General features: G+C 42.5%; 1 protein-coding gene across 3 annotated transcripts in view; it reads right to left on the bottom strand.

Annotated features, from left to right (window-relative positions):
- The window catches only part of dbnlb (drebrin-like b), a 40,080-nt gene that overhangs the window by 11,779 nt on the left and 10,740 nt on the right, over window positions 1-17,561 (bottom strand). For 2 of the 3 annotated variants that reach the window (XM_059641144.1, XM_048522826.2), the window contains exons 4-12: window positions 16,033-16,107; window positions 15,237-15,383; window positions 13,919-13,996; window positions 13,311-13,462; window positions 6,522-6,576; window positions 4,560-4,634; window positions 3,642-3,753; window positions 1,897-1,989; window positions 717-779 (exon numbers count right to left, since the gene is read on the bottom strand). In XM_059641144.1, the coding sequence (XP_059497127.1) occupies window positions 717-779; window positions 1,897-1,989; window positions 3,642-3,753; window positions 4,560-4,634; window positions 6,522-6,576; window positions 13,311-13,462; window positions 13,919-13,996; window positions 15,237-15,383; window positions 16,033-16,107 (850 nt within the window). The remainder of the gene's footprint in view (window positions 1-716; window positions 780-1,896; window positions 1,990-3,641; window positions 3,754-4,559; window positions 4,635-6,521; window positions 6,577-13,310; window positions 13,463-13,918; window positions 13,997-15,236; window positions 15,384-16,032; window positions 16,108-17,561) is intronic. The other variant, XM_048522827.2, reaches the window with a different exon arrangement.

Raw genomic sequence — 17,561 nt, 5'->3', positions numbered from 1 at the left:
CTAGCTTCCAAATGCTGCTCCACAGTAATAACTGACACAAAGTATTAGTTTAGTATCTCATGTCTCTTGTGGTTCCACACAAGGCCACGCTGATCTTTAAGGAGCTTTATACTCCCCCTAGTTATTCTCTTGTCCTTAATGTATTTATAGAATCTCTTTGGATTTTCCTTAGCTTTGACACGTAAAGTTATCGCATGTCCCCATTTTCCCCTCCTGATTTCCCTCTTCAGGATACTTCTATTGCCCTTATACTCTTCTCAGGATTGACTCGATTCCTGCTGTCTATACCTGACATTTTTCTCGACCACAGCCTCAATTTCTCTAGTCATCTAGCACTCCCTACACTTACCAGCCTTGCCCTTCACACTAGGATTTAGTGTCTTTGGAATTCAAAGCAATGAATGCAATATCTTTAAATATTTTGAAGGCAGAGGTAGACAGATTCCTGCTTTCCTAGGGGGATGGAAGATTATTGGGGATATGCCGTAATGTATGAAAATCAGACCAAACACGATTGCATTGAGCATCCTCCGCCATTCAAAGGGCTGAGTGGCTTCCTGTTGTTCCTTGTTTTTATGTTTAACATCTCACCTGAAGGGCAATGGGCTGAAGGTAACTGATAAAGAAGCTCATCAAAACTTGCTCAACTCCCCAGTAAACATACGTGAATACCACAAACAGGTACGCAGGGAATCCCAACTCAATTACTGACATACCATTCCACTCCGTCTGAGGCTCTTCTTCCTTTGAGACGGCTTCGGAAGCATTCTGCCGAGTGTCTGGTGAAAATCACGTGAACATTTCAGTTCCTCAACAAGCCATCAAGTACTCAAACGCCCTAAACAATGTGTGGATTAAACTGCAACTTATGCTGTCATACTTAAAATTCATTTAGAAACCAGGGAGAAACCAGGTTAAGAAGAGTGCCATGAAAAGGGAGAAGTTAGGAAACAAAATTCTCAGACTACTACTAATTATTTTACAAATGCAAAACTGTAAATCAGGTCATTTTCAGGAAGGTCTAACTTGGTAGTTACGCAATTCCAATCAGCCACCTTTACACAGCTAGATCCTTGGACAGGCATACATCTGACAGATATGTTAACTGCACTTAGGAAAACAAAAGGATCTGTTCAAATTACATCAATCTTGATTTGATGACATTTGGGAGATAATGAACAGTTTTGGAACACAACATTAGGGACATAAAGGAACCTAAGACGACACACAATTATTTCACAGGGATGATACGAGAACTGAGGTTATTGCAATCAGCAAAGGGTCAATGGGTGGGGAGGTCTCTTTTCAGAGGAGGAGGAGAGGGGGACATGCCCTGATAAAGGTAACATTAGAAAAAGGGTTTACGATGAAAAAAATTTTTACTCATTGACAAATTCTAAACGTGACTCAACTTCTACAGAAATGTCTTTAGACAGTAATAACAATTTAGAACTGTATGTAGGAATTGAAGCAAACAGATGGATTTGTGTGTACAGTAGGGGCGCTAAGGGGAGATGTGGTGATAGGTGAATTGAGGTAGGATAGGGCTCGTGCAGAGCATAAATACCCGTGGGCAGCAGATAGACCCTGGAATTTATACATCTATCGATGATGACCTTGATTTTCAGTTTGCACTCCAGCTCAAGGGCTGACTGATATCACCCAGAGCCTCAGTCATGACCAATACACTGCTCTGCTATTCAATTTACATCGCTGCAGGTGATAACCGTGCACGACTGATAGTGTACTGGGTATTGGAAGGCTGACAGATGCAGCCGAAAGAGTAGACTTACTAAATGAATTTGACACACTGCACTCTGTTTGTCAGTCAGCCCTTCCTGCGAACTTCCGCTGGTTTCTACAACCACATACAAATGTAAATGTGGAAGTGCCAACCTTGGGGTACTGACTGGGCTGTTGGCTGGACCGGCGAGGGTGGGGGCTCTGGCTGGCTGTTCCGGGGCTGCAGGAAGGGGCTCCTGAGCTTCCCTGGCAGGAAAAAGCAAAACGCAAGCAGGAAAGAGAACATACAATAAGCAGCACTGTCATCACTACACTACACACAGCAACATACTCAATGATATTAGAGGCAAGCAACATAAGTAGCACAAGCGCTGCTTTATAAATGCACTTCCAAGTATGGTCTCAAACACTGAAAATACTAATTTGAACAAACTAGTGAAATGTGATTCTGTGTTGCTGCACATACCAGAATTGACTATTTTCATTTACCTTAAAGACAGCTTATTAAGGCTGGCATTTATTGCCGCTCCTGAATTGTCCTTTAGAAAACAGCAGTGATTGATTTCCTCGAACCACTGCAGCACTGTGCTAAAGGAAGTTTTACTGTGCTGTTAATGTGAAGTTTCAGAAATCTGACCGACAAAAAAAAAGTGATGATACATTTCCAAATTGGGGTGGTGAGACACTTGGGAGGGGCGATGTATCTGAGCACCAATTACCCTCAGCCCTCAGGCCCATGGAACAACACCCAGAATCTACATTGTTAAAGTTCTGACCAGGTCTCCATCCTGCCCATCCCCACTCAAGTTTATAACAAAAGCAGAATGCACAATGATACAACACTGCAAACATGGCAACAACAGGAGATGGGAACAAGCAAGGAACAGCTCTGTCAATAACAGCCGCAATTTTTACAAACATGAGGTTTAGATTCTGTTGCGATGTGGGAGATGTGGGGAAAATCAAATTATATACTGCAACAAAGAGCATTCTTCCCAACAGCCATTTCTCAGTCCATGTGCCAAAAATTCAGTGTGCTTTATCTGGAGATCAGTTTGCAATTTGTCCACCTTGCATTATGAGGTAGCTGAGGTATCAAATACCGAAACTTCTTTATGGCAACAAGACTGCAATGAGACTACCTCTTCCCTCAGACAAGTGTAGAGGTCTGGATGGGAACATTTTACTAACTGGCAGGTTTAATGCCAGAGATTCAAAAAAAAAATCACAGGGGTTGGGATAGATTGAGAAAAATGTGTTTCCACAAACAAGGTGGTCAACAGCTAGAGGACACAGATAGCTGGGGCAACAGTAGATGTGAAATTCTCCTGAGTTGTGTTTTAACAAGGAAAGGAACTCACCTCACGTCAGCCTGTGAGAACTGAATTCAAATAGGGTTAGTTATTCATCTGGAGAATGTGTCTATTGCGAAAGGTGCCAAGGTTTCAGATTAGTTAGCTTAAAGATGTTTTAACCCTTAGATGGTGCGACTATAAATAAACAAGCAACAGCTATTCCTGCACTTCCAAAATCTTCACAATGCGAGGATAGGCTTCCCCAACACCATCCACATTACAACTCATGTTCTGGTCTAGCAATCTGGCCATGCAGTCATAAGGAAACAGGACAAGACTAGCTGCTGGGTAACTGTAAAAGTCTGGGTGATTTGCTCCTGTCTGCGTGCTCCTTTCCCTCAAAAGGAAGACTGTTAAGCCAGGGTCGTGCGGCAAGTCAGAAAGCCTCTGTGGCCATCAGACAGAGGGTCACTTCACAGACCCAACTTTAATGAATTTTTAAAAAAAATTACTTTCAATGGTTGAAGATCAGTGACACAAATCCTGTCTGTGAACAGGGTGTTGGGAGCAGAAACATGAGCTGAAGACTGCCTTCACTGTTACCTGGCTGTGTGCTTCCACTGAAGGAAGAGGAATCTCCTGCCATACCACGTTCGCGTTCCTTGAACAGTTCCTTTGGATTCACCGATCTCTGGGAAATAACGGATGCAGCTTCCTGCAATGACATCAGTAACGAGTGGTGGAAACAGAGTGCTACATCTGAAAGGGAAGCTCTATAGACAGCACAATCTATTGTCCACTGTTCCACTAGCCCCACCTGTGCCTTGCCATATTTTCCTTTTCCTGGTAAGGAATAAGTTGGCAACACTTATTTCTGGTATCTTTCAGGTGCCAGCTGTAACTGAGCCACCGTATACTTCCACAAACCTTGCAGGTCCCATCGTGAAGACTGATGGTTTAAGTTTCAAGTACTTGAATTCAAACATACCAGGGCGATACTGTGCACGTGATTTGGTGCACACAGGCTCTTAAATCCTCCTTCTCATGTGGGACTTCCTTACCTGTATTATGCCTCAGCCAATGGCACCAAACACACATCAAGTGGCCAGTTTATCACTGTTGCCACATTGTGGGGAATTGCTGCATTTAGACTGATTGCCACATTTACTCAATTTACAGCAGTAACTGTCCTTCAAGGTCATTAACTGACTTCATACCTTAACCGATCAGATCAGAAATTTTTAAGCATCCCTCTATCCCCAAGTAGTTTTTTTTGGAGGACGTATTGGAACTTGCAACAGCTGTCAATGAACAAGCACAGACTCAGATCAGCCTTGACCAGTTGCAGCCAATGACAAATTCTGCCATTACTCTCAAAACTCCCCATCAGCATCTTTTTGGATCCAGTCTGAGCTTCTTGGTGAACATTCCAAAATGCTTTCACATGAGGGTTGCAACAGAACCAGATTTCCACAGACAGTGCAGCAACAGGATAGTGTAGCAAGCAGAAAGTCTGCATACCGTCGCCTTCTCGATGGATGGACTTCTCTTAAAGCCTTTGCGCATCTCCGCCTGGTATTCCTGCTCTTGCTCTTTCTGCAAGAACATCAAGATGGTATCAGAGGGGATAGTGTGACTTAGAGAAGTACCATTAAGCCAGAGAGACTACCCTCGCATCAAGTTCAGAAAAGCCCAGGAAGAAACCCGATCAAAGAACAGTAAATGGAGTTAAACAGCTGCACATCAACAAGGTTTGGAGAGTTAGTACCAGTGACCCTAGTCCCTGGTGTCAGTGAGTTAAGACTTAGAGTGTTTGATGCTAACAGTGTCAGGGGAATTTTATTCTATCTAACCACAGCTTCACCTGCCCTGAGTTTTTTTTTAAAACCATGTATTCTTTCACGGGATGTGGGCATCACTGGCTATGGCAGCATTTGTTACCTATTCCCAAATGCCTTTGCAAAGCAGTTGGTGAGCCACTTATGAACTGTTCCAGTTAACATGGCGTAGGTACACCCAACTGTTATTAGGAAGCAAAGTCCAGGATGTTGATCCAATGACAGTGGAAGGAATAGCAAGAAGTCAAATGGTGTGGGACTACAAGAGAAACCTGCAGGCCTCCATACCTGCTGCCCTTGCCCTTCTAGGTAGTATTTGGAGAAGGACTGGTGAGTTGCTACAGGGCACCTTGTCACGTTGCATCAGGTGGAAGAGGGAGTAAACGTTTAAGCTAGTGGATGTGGTGCCAATCAAATAGACTTTTGTTTCAAATGGTATCAAGCTTCGAGTGTTGTTGAAGCCTGTACTCATCCAGGCAAGTGGGGAGTATTCCACCACACTCCTGTGCTTTGTAGATGGCATTCAGGTGGTGGGCTATTCAATGTAAAATTCCGAGCCTCTGGCCTGCTCTTATAGCCAGCGTGTGTATATATGTCTTTACTTATTCATTCACAGGGTGACTGTCACTGGCTAGGCCAGTATATACGGCCAATCCTTAATTTGCCCCAAGAGCAGTTAGGAGTCAACTACGTTGCTGTGAATATGGAGTCATGTGCAAGTCAGACCAGGTAAAGTTGGCAGTTTCTTTCCCTAAAGGACATGAATGAACCAGATAGCTTTTCCTACAATGGATTCATGGTTATCATTAGGCTCTGAATGTAATATAAATTTGGAATTAAAGTTCCACCATCTGCTGTGGTGGGATTTGAATCTGGGTCCCCAGAACATTACCTGGGTGTCTGGATCAACAGTCCAACAATAATACCACCAGGCCATCACCTCCGCTTATAGCTAGCCCAGTTTAGCTTCCAATCAAATGTAAGCTCCAGGGAGATGGAGGGGTGGGGGAAGAAGAATTCATTGCATGTCAGGGGATGCTGATTGACTAATCCCTTGTTGGAGATTGTCATCGCTTGGCCTGTGTGGTGTGCCACTCATCAGTCCAAACCCAGATATTGTCCAGGTCTTGCTGCATTTCGACTTGGACTGCTTCAGTATCTGTAGTAGTTGTAAATGGAGCTGAACAGTGTTTGTCAACGGTTGCTCGTTCAGCTTCTGACCTTCTGATGGAGGCACGAACATTGATGAAGATGGTTGGTCAGAGGACACCAACCCTCGCAACTCCCACAGAGAGATGTCCTGGAGCTGAGATGACTGACCTCCATAGACATACCCAGCTTCCTGTGTATAATATGACTCTAGCCAGCGAAGCCCTCACAATCCCCCTTAAGGATAGTCATTTGTTGAGGTATATTTACTCTGCGGTGTGTATAGGACACACCGGGCAAATCTCCACATTGCCTTATGAATATCAAAAAATGCTGGATGCAAAACATGCCATGTGTTTATCAACAGTGCCATTAAAAAATACACCCATTTCTAACAGAAAGTTACTCATCAAAAGCTCAGGCAGACAGTCAATGCCCACTTTCAGCTTATGTTTACACTCCTCAGCAATGTTTATTATAGAATGGTAACACTCACCCAACGCTGTTTCTCATACTCTCTGCTCTGTGACTCTTGCTTCTTCTGGAACTGCCTACAGTGATCAAAAACAACATACGAGGACCACAAAGGGACAAATGTTTTCCACCAAGGAGATTGATGACTTGAAGGCCCCACTTGGAAATAGGCTGATTTTCTCCAAGTGTTAATTATAAAGACTCACCTTAAACTGCATGTGGCACTATTTCAGTGAAAAGCAGGGTTTAGTTACTCAACAGGAACTGATTATGTGTAATTGTTACTCTTCCCGAATCAATTTCAACCTCTTCTGTAAGAGTTCTACAGATTGCTTAGTAATTGTATGATTGGTAATTGTAATGATTTGTTACACTCTGTGTTTATAAAGTGATATGAAACTGCTGAGTGTCTGCTGCCATCCCATCTCCCTTTCAAAACTCATCCGAGATTGCTGTAAACCTTCACATTTTTGCCTGTGATCTTCCAATATGTCATAAGTGGTGAGGTTTCCTCAGATCTACTCAAAACTCTTCATTACCTTTCAAATTTAGAACACTCGAGACATATCTTGACAGATGAAGGAAAAGGCAGGGAATAGAAGGATATGGACCACATGGAGTCAAAATGTTTTAAACTTCAAAAAAGGCATCATCTGTCAGCACAGGCTTGGCAGGCCAAAGAGCTGTTCCAGTGCCGTATTATTCTTTAAATTTTACCGAGATACTGCTCTAGCAAAAGCCAAAGTGTTTTCACTCCTGGGTGATGCATTTCAATGTCAAACTTGGGCAAATTCTGCTACTTCAAGCTGGCATGATGCAGTGGTACACACAGCCTGGTTACCAGGAGCTCGTAAGGGTGTAAAGAGACTTAAAGGAAGATGACAAAGCTAGATGCCATTGCCAGCAATCAGCAATAACTTCAACTGGCAGTGTAGGAGAACTACTATCATGAGGATTGCAATGGTATAAAACTGGTGGGACAAGGAATGTTTGAGAAGTGGAGTACAGAGGCATTGAAGCAGAAGTTAGTTAACAAGGGAAAAGATGCAAGGGTGGGGGAGTGAGAACAGGAGACCAGCTGGGTCAAATGGCCCATTTGTGCAAGACACTTTATATGAACATGCATGGAAAGAATGAAGTGAAACCACAACATGACAGCACAAGTGTTGGGCTGAAGGGTCTACTTATGTGATGATACTATGGCTTTAATAGGTGTATTTTGTGCAGGTTCTTTTTAAAGAGAAGTTTTAAAGCAGAGGTGAAGAGCTGTCCACTCAGCCATTTAAGTAGACAGTTTCAGGCTTTGGGTTTTTTTTGTAACTAGAAAAAATAGAAGTAGGCTGAATGGGTGAGGTAAGCTCGAACAGAACCAGGATTTTGCCTTTTAAGTTGTTGCTGCTGGGGTCCTGAAGCTGCAGCACACTTGTCCCTACTACTTTCTTCGTTTTCTCTTAACGCTGCTATAATTGTATTTTTCTTAACTTGCCTTTTGCCAAGGGTCTGTTTATGGAATGTTATTATATTGGTTCAGTTGTTTGATAGTAGAATAACAGATTATTCTATTACATTTCCTAATGGAGTTCAGTTATTCCAATTTCTTCTTTCTTTTGTTGTATTTTAACTATAGTGTATGAATAAAATTATGTTTTGCTACAAAAGGACGCAACATCTTGCGTTTACCCTTAAAATAAGAAAAAGTTAGATCTAAACTACCTTCTGAATATATTTTGAGGGGGTCTGGTCTGGTCCGGTCCATAACAAATTGGGGGCTCTTATTGGGGCCAAAATCAGAGAGAACTGAGTGGGGAGTAGCGGTGCCTTTCGCTTCAGATGTCGCATTCAGTTGATGTGTCAGTGTGCTGCCTTGTGTAATAATGGCTCTTTCAATTGCTATGCATTTCTGGGAAGTGGGAAGAAGTTACTTAGAGTTCTGCAGAAAAAGTGAAGCTTCTGGAATCTGTTATCAAGCAGGAGCTGGGGTTGCTAGTGTCTGTGAGCACAGGGGAGATGGCTGCAATTTCATTGAAAATGAAGATGCTTGAACATGAAAAGCAAATCAGTCTGAATTATGGTTAAAAGCTAAGGAAAAAGAAAAGAGCAAGCACAGAAAGGGAGAGTATTTGAATGTCAGTGGTTAGAATTGAAAACTCAAAATCAGCTTAAAATGGCACAGTTAGAAGTGAAGCATGGTTGTGATAAAGGACAGTGATAGACAGCAATCCCATCATATCCACAAGCCTGGTGGGAATCTATGCAAGTATGGCCCAGCACTACCCAAGTTTAATGAGAAGGATGTAGAAGCTTTTTTCATTTCATCTGACAAAGTGACTAAGCAAATGAAATGGCCAGTGGCCACGTGGGTATTGTTGATCCAAACCAAGTTGGTAGGTAGGGCTGAGAGAGATTTGCATCACTAGAAGAGGTATACAAGGTGAAAAATACCACCTTAAGTGCATAGGAGCTAGTACCAGGATCCTCCAGACAACGATTTAGGAATCTAAGGAGGGAGCCTGGTCAGACGTACAGAGTTTAAAAGGATCAAAGTAATTTTGAGTGATAAGGGCATTGAAAATAGAAGAAACACGCTTCTCTCCGAGATAATTGTATTGGAGGATTTTTAAAAATAAAATTACTTCCTGAAGTAGTGAGAAATCATGTGGAGAGCGGAGTTAAAGCGACAAAATTAGCAGCAGTGGCGGACGATTAAGAGTTGATTCAGAAATCAAAGTTTGGTTTCTGACATCAATTTCAATCTGCGAGGGATAGACTTTGGGGTAAGGAGAAATCCTCAGGTATTAAGGGAGAAGGTGATCTCACTGAAGGGAGGTGATGGCCTAGTGGTATTATTGCTGGACTGTTAATTGAGCGACACAGACAATGTCCTGGGAACCCAGGTTCAAATCCTGCCACAGCAGATGGTAGAACGTGAATTCAATAAATACAAATCTGGAATTGAGAATCTAATGACAACCATGAATCAATTGTTGATTGGTGAACCAGATGGGCTTTTCCTGACAATGTGCTTTAGGCAAGGAAACTGCCATCCTTACCAGGCCTGGCCTACATGTGACTCCAGACCCACAGCAAAGTGGTTGACTCTTTACTGCCCTCTGGGCAATTAGGGATGGGCAATAAATGCTGCTTAGCCAGCAACACCCTCATCCCACGAATGAATAAAGGAAAAAAAATTCATCTCAGGACTGAAAAGGAAACCCATGAGGGGGGACAAAAGTAGTATAAAAAGTGCAGAGATAATGGGAACTGCAGATGCTGGAGAATTCCAAGATAATAAAATGTGAGGCTGGATGAACACAGCAGGCCAAGCAGCATCTCAGGAGCACAAAAGTGGATGAAGGGTCTAGGCCCGAAACGTCAGCTTTTGTGCTCCTGAGATGCTGCTTGGCCTGCTGTGTTCATCCAGCCTCACATTTCATTATCGTATAAAAAGTGCAGTTGTTTGCCGTGCAATAATAGTAAGCCACACAATGTCACAGTGTTGGTGGTTTAGAAAAAGAACTGGGAAGATGCATGTGGGAAAACAGTAAGTTTCGTTGAAGTGGTGAAGGAAAGCACAAGGGAAGCTAAAAAGCTGCAAAAGACTGTACAGCTTGATCAGGGGTTGGTTGGGGGAGTAAAGTGCCAGATCTCTCTGAAGAATTTACTTGCATGGATAAGGTTTACTTATGCATGCCAGGAGGAGCAGGCAAACAAATGAAGATGTTGAGAGATACGGGAGCAAGTCAATTTTCAATGGTGAGACATGAGGAGATATGTAATTCAGAGGGCGCGTTGCCAGAAAAGGTAGTAATATGCGAATTTATGGTGAGAAGTACAGTGTTCCATTATATACAGTGATATTGGAGAGTCTGATGAATAGTGGTGGTAGGAATAATAGAGAAATTCTCAATACCAGGAATACAGTTTATCTTTCTTAATGATGCAGCTACAATCTCAGGTGAAAGTGATGCTTTCCGTGGCTGAAAAGTCAATTAGGAAAATCAGGCAACTGAGGTCTTAAGTATCACGACACTGAGTTATAGTCTAACAGGTTTACTTGAAATCAGTCTTTGGGAGTGCTGCCCCTTTGCCACTTCACCTGACAAAGCAGCAGCACTCCAAAAGCTTGAGATTTCAAATAAACCTGCTGGACCATGACTTGGTGCCATGTGGCTTCTCACCTTGCACACCCCAGTACAACATTGGTGCCTCCACAGCATTACGTAAAGTGCTAAATAAAAACCAAAAGAATTGCAGATGCTGTAAATCAGGAACAAAAACAGAAGTTGCTGGAAAAGCTCAGCAGGTCCACTTGCATCTATGCAGACGGGGGGAAAAAAAAAAATCAGGTAACGTTTGGGCCAACGAAGAAATCAAAGAATGAGGATAAGGAAGCTGAAGTTCTATTTATCAGGAACTTATTTTTCTCAACCATTTGATCAAACAAAGAGCAGGTGGAAGACGAAGTGGATATGTTTAGTTCAGATAAATTCACTGAATTACTGGATGTAGGGACTGGGGGCATTCTGGCGAAGTTTGCCGATGATACAAAGATAGGTGGACAGTCAGGTAGTACTGAGGAGGTGGGGAAGCTGCAGAAAGATTTAGACAGTTTAGGAGAGTGGTCCAGGAAATGGCTGATGAAATTCAACGTGAGCAAATGCGAGGTCTTGCACTTTGGAAAAAAGGATACAGGCATGGACTATTTTCTAAACAGTGAGAAAATTCGTAAAGCAGAAGTACAAAGGGATCTGGGAGTGTTGGTCCAGGGTTCTCTAAAGGTTAACTTGCAGGTAGAGTCCGTAATTAAGAAAGCGAATGTAATGTTGTCATTTATCTCAAGAGGGTTGGAATATAAAAGCAGCGATGTGCTTCTGAGGCTTTATAAAGCTCTAGTTATGCCCCATTTAGAATACCGTGTCCAATTTTGGGCCCCACACCTCAGGAAGGACATACTAGCCCTGGAGCGTGTCCAGCGGAGATTCACATGGATGATCCCTGGAATGGTAGATTTAACAAACGATGAACGGCTGAGGATCCTGGGTTTGTATTCATTGGAGTTTAGAAGGTTGAGGGGAGATCTAATAGAAACTTGGAAGATAATGTATGGCTTAAAAAAGGGTGGATGTTGGGAAGCAGTTTCCATTAGGTGGGGAGACTAGGACCCGTGGGTGCAGCCTTAGAATTAGAGGGGGTAAATTTAAAACGGAAATGAGGAGACATTTCTTCAGCCAGAGAATGGTGGGCCTGTGGAATTCATTGCCACAGAGTGCAGTGGAGGCCGGGACGTTAAATGCCTTCAAAGGCAGAGATCGACAAATTCTTGATCTCACAAGGAATCAAGGGCTACGGGGAGAGTGCAGGGAAGTGGAGTCAAAACGGCCATCAGCCATGATTTAAATGGCAGAGTGGACGTGATTGGCTGAATGGCCTTACTTCCACTCTTTCGTCTTATGGTCTTACAACAAAGATCACAAAAGCCCAAGTCACGTTACTGGACATGGACAGATGGTCTCACTAGATGTGAAAACAAGGGCCATTGTACCATCGAAGAGGGAAGTACCAAGATTTATGGGACTGCATGATTTTCATCAGCAGTTTGTACCAAACTAAGCAGTATGGTTGCTCCACTGACTAACTTATTGAAGGAGTACAGAAAATTTCAATGGAAGGAGAACTTTCAGAAAGCATCTGACACCTGAAAGCAGTGATAATCGCTACCCCAGTGTCAGCTACACCTAATTACACAAAACTATTCAAGGTGGCTATCAATTCAAGTGATGTGGGCATTGGTGCTGTACCATTGCAAGAAATACAGGAAGACAGAAAGACCTATTGGGTATTTTACTAGAAAATTGAATATCAACATAAATATGCGACCATTTAGAAGGAAACCTTGAGCTTTGAAGGAGGATTCGGTGCTTTCAGCATGGGAAAAACAGACTGGGAAGGACTACATGTACTAGTTCACATCTGCATGCTCAGAGTCAATGTAATGCGTATGTATTGTACTGGACTAACAGCATGAGGCTAAAGGTTTTTAAAACAAAGCTATTGCGTGTTGAGGGGATTTTTTTGTGGAGGGTGGCAGGGAAAGAGGCACAATGCTATTATGACTTTTAGGCATATTTTGTCCCGTCTTTCTTCGAAGAGGGGTTTTAAAGCAGAGATACCAAACTGTTTGTTGAAATCCATTAAACCCATTTTCAGGTCTTGGGGATTTTTAAAACAAAATATAGGAATAAGTAAAGCAGCCTGAATGGGTGTGGTTGAGCTCCCACAGGACTAGGATTTTTAGTTTTTAGTAGCAGTTGCTGCTGCAGTCTTGAAGCTGGGTTTGAAAGCTGCAGTACATATCTCCCTGCTTCTCTTGGTTTTCGATTTTTTTTCCTTTCGGGGCTGGAGAATTACCTGAGAGATCATCTATTTTTAGAACATTGCCTTTTTCCAAGGGTGTCTTTATGGGGTATTACTATATTGGAACAGTTAATTGGTACCAGTTAATAATCTTTTATTCCTTTAAGTTTTCCAAGAGAGTTGTTATTCCAATTTCTCCTGTTATATTTTAACTGAAGTCTATGAATAAAGTGCGTTTTGCTTCAAGTCTGACAGTTTGACAAGCTGAATTGCATCTGGAACACAATCCCTTACACTTGCCTTCAAAATAAGAAAACATTATGGTCTAGACTATCTTTTGATTATATTTTGAGGGAATTTCGTCTGGTCCATAACATTTTAATGCTGTAAATCTAACAGCGGCAGGCCCTTTTGCTCTCATCCACAGAAGTAAAGATGACAAGATGCTATAACTCACTTTTGTTGGTCAATCTGACTAGATCTCTCCATGAAGCGCTGCTCCCTCAGTTCAGACTCTCTGCGTTCCCTCTCCTTCCTTTCCTTTTCTAAGCCCTCTTGTTCCAGCGCCGCCTTCTTTTTATCTTCTTCTCTTCGCTTTTCTTCATCTATCTGTGGTACAAGGTATGAGCTGTTAGTTTTTTATTATTTGTTTGCTGCAAGGTTGTCCGGTTACAGCTCAGGTTCAAGGTTTCAAGCACGGCCAGGGGGTAAAAACTGCTCCAATCCTACCACCTTTCACACTAGAAACAAGGAATAGGCATCCACTAACAAGGCCAGCATTTCTTACCTCTGTCTCACATACTGCCTCAGCATTCAAGCCTTCAACACTGCTGGGACAGCAAGTAGGTGACTAGTTGAAGCTGTTGGCGTGATGATAGAATTACACATACGGTAAGAGCTCAATAATCCCACTACTTTAAAACCAGCCTCTTCCCAGAATTTTCTCACTCAACCCAGATGGCCAACCCACTGTAGTGGGATTTGAATGTACAACCTCAGGATTAGTGATGACCTGTAGTCACATGTCCAGCATCAATCCTATTGTGCACATAACCAAATCCTTACCTGGGTCTGTGCCCAAAAACTCGCTTTGTTCGCACTTTGTATTTCTGACATTGCATTAGTCTTCTTATAAACAGAGCCCTGAAGGAAGAGAATAGCAGAGAAGAATGCAATTGTAATAATGAATTGCTAATCCATATAATCATCAGCGTGAACCCACTTTCTGTTGTTGTCACTGGCCAGTTAAGAGGGTTGGGTCTGAGAAGGGACAGCTCAGAGCATCAGGTTTCTCATCATCTAATCATTAATCCTTGCTGTCAAACAAACAGTTGTAATCATGTCCTGTGCTCAGATCTATACCTTCTGCCAGAGGAATCACAGCAACTGCTATGTACTCTCAGGCTATGAGGTGAGCGTGTGCTGATGACAAGTCTGACAAATACCATCTCAAGAACGGTACGAGGCACCATTACCAGCCCTCTTGCCCCTTTATGTTGTAGACTACAGGCTCATGTCCTTCCAGTGGATGGGACAAGGGCTGGCTTTTACTCAGCACTCCATCAAAATATCTTTCAAATACTCAACATAGAGTCATTGAGTTATACAGCATAGAAACATACCCAGTGGTCTAAACTGTCTGCACCAAGTAGGCATCTTAGTCTAACCTAGTCCCATTTGCAAGCATTTGGCCCATATCTCTCTGAACACTTCCTATTCATACACCCTTCCAGATGCCTTTAAAATGTTGTAACTGTATGAGCCTCCATCACTTCCTCTGGCTGCTCGCTGCATAAATGCACCACCCTCTGCAAGAAAAAACCTATCAGATCCTTACGTTGTCCTAACATTCTATACCCAATAGATGAACTTAATTTGTAGTATCCAGAATGAAATTCAAAAATTCAACATTTTTACATATGAGGCGGAATTGTTTGTACATAGTATTTAAATTTTTGCCCCATCAGGTGGATTGATTCCATGATGTCGTGCAGTGTTCAGTTTGTATTACGTTTGTGCAGTTCTATGTTCAGTACATAATTCTGTGACTGGTCTGCTTTGAGATGCTAGTAATTGTTTCTGTGCTGCTGTGTGTCGAATCTGTAACTGAATACAGAACACATAGGCAGACAATCTGTAATGGTCTATCTAGTCACTTTGCATACGAAAAAGTGCAGAGTATCATCCTGGAAACTCAAGGTTAACATCACAGCAACGTGTATTGGAGGGGGTCAGGTAGAACTCAATCACAGAATACCAATCTCTCACCTGCTTTTACTTCCAATCATTACATTGAATACCAAATCCTAAATACCTCCAACCGTCATTTAGACTCATTTTGCGCACGCCCTTTACAAGAGAAAGCAGGACAAGACAAACTCACCACAGGGCCCTGTGGCTGAGTATCCTGGAAGCGGGAGCTCTCCTTATGAAAACTGTAGTTAGCGCCCGAGGCCTTGGCCACTTTATTAACAATGACCTCAGGTTCAACATCCTCATCAGCACGGGCATTGATAGTAACATGGGCACCCTGGAGAAAAGTAAACATTTGACACCAACTCACATTAATGAAGTGAAATGTGCCAAATAGTTTCACAGGAAGGTAAACAAACTAAATTTAAACACTGAAAAATGTAACAGTCATTGGTCAGGTGGGCCAAAACTGGGTCAAAGAGGTCAGTTTTGAAAGGCAGATGGAATTTTACAGTTTAGTGACTAGGTGGCTTAAGGCAATAGAGGTGAAGGAAATCAGGGACGTGCATGAGACATGAATTGTAGAAACAAGATATCTCGATGGTTTGTAGGGCTACAGGAGTTCAAGGAATTGAAAAAATGTGAGACAACAGGGGACTGGAGCTCAAGGATAAGAATTTAAAAGTGGAATTTTGCTGGAATGGAAGCCAGATTTGGTTAGCAAGCACTGGAGTGATAAGCAAACAGGACTTGGTTAGAGCTGAGATAACATAGCAGTTTTGGAGGAGTGAGGTCAACAATTGAGTACCAAGTGGGAGGTGCGCAAGGAGGGCATTGGAATGGTCCCAATTAAAAGGTAACAAAAGTGTGACCGAAGAGGAAATTAGCCAAGGCATAAACAAAAGTCAAACAGACAAACATTCGGATCTATATTGAACACCTTGCACTGCCATATTTGACAGATTAAAAACTTGATTACACTTTACCTTTAGAAAGTTGGCCACAGTACTGACATGATTGGCACACAACCCCTTCCTGGCATCTTTCACTCCTTCACCAGTCTGAAGAAAGGCAAAGTAAATAAGGGTGGATGTCAATGTCTTGTGCAGTCTGAATCACATTATCATTGATAAAACACTACGGACCAAACCAGACCCCTCAACATATTCTGAGAAGGTTTAACTTTTTAAAACAAAAGTCTGCAGCTTGGGTTGCAGTGAGAGTTGTTGGCTGGTTTGCCGAGTTGACTATTTTTCATGCAAATATTTTGTCTCTTTTCTAAGTGACGAAGTCAGTGCTGTGTAGCCTCTGTTGAAGCACTGTTGTTCTGTCCAGCTCTGAATTTATATGGTCAGTCTGTCATGGTGGGCAGCCTTGTACCCAGTTTTATGCCATAGGCCTCCAGGAATTCTTGCGTGTCTTTGTCTTGCTCATCCTTGTAGTGTAACTTTGTCCCAGTCAAACTATTGTCCTTCTCGGTCAACAGTGTAATGAAACAAGGGAGAGTTGGCTGTGCCATTTTGTTGCGAGTTCATTTTCAATATATCCTGGTGGTGGCTTTCCTCCATCTGTCCTATGTAGTGCTTTTCGCAGTGTTTCGTGGGGCTCAATACACTAGATACCCTACCCTACGTTAGGAACACATCAGAACTGACAAGACTCCTATGACCTCTTAGAATAAGAGCAGCACACAAACCTACAGCCACACTTCGCCAGTTACTCTCAAAGACTAAGACCCCATACACACAATAAGCAAGACAAATGCGATATACGAAACACCATCCACATACCACTCAGGTATAAAACTGGAAACAAGACTGCCCACCATGACAGACTGGACCATACTAATGCAGAGTGGGCTAGAACAACAGCACCTCAAATGGAGAGATAATGGGAACTGCAGATGCTGGAGAATCCAAGATAACAAAGTGTGAAGCTGGATGAACACAGCAGGCCAAGCATCTCAGGAGCACAAAAGCTGACGTTTCCGGCCTAGACCCTTCAGAGAGGTGAAGGAGGGTCTAGGCCCGAAACGTCAGCTTTTGTGCTCCCGAGATGCTGCTTGGCCTGCTGTGTTCATCCAGCTTCACACTTTGTTATCCAGCATCTCAAATGGAGGCTACATAACATTGATGTTGTCACGTTTGCATGAAAAGCAGTCAGCTCGGTGAACCAACGAACAACTCCATTTTGAGATGCTATTTCTTTAGATGTGAAGTGCTGTGTTCCAAGTGCAATATGGATGGTCAAACTACTTGATGTTAAAAAAAAACACATTTATTTAAACATTGTAGTAAAAACACGAACAAAACGAAGATAGAATTTAGGATAACAACTTTTGGTAAACTCACAAAACATCACTAAAGATTCAGGTAAAGTAGCAGCTAGGAGACATTAACTAAAGCTTCCAACTCTTTTGAAACCCCAAAGGCTTCTGCTTAAAACTGTTTTTTTTTAAATTTTCAGTTCAAACTAGAAAGCCTGGTCTGAGAGAGCTGACCACATCAAAGTTGAC

This window comes from Stegostoma tigrinum, chromosome 40 (assembly GCF_030684315.1).
Source record: "Stegostoma tigrinum isolate sSteTig4 chromosome 40, sSteTig4.hap1, whole genome shotgun sequence".
NCBI classification, from domain to species: Eukaryota; Metazoa; Chordata; class Chondrichthyes; order Orectolobiformes; family Stegostomatidae; genus Stegostoma; species Stegostoma tigrinum.
This window is presented reverse-complemented; position numbering and strand designations above follow the sequence as displayed.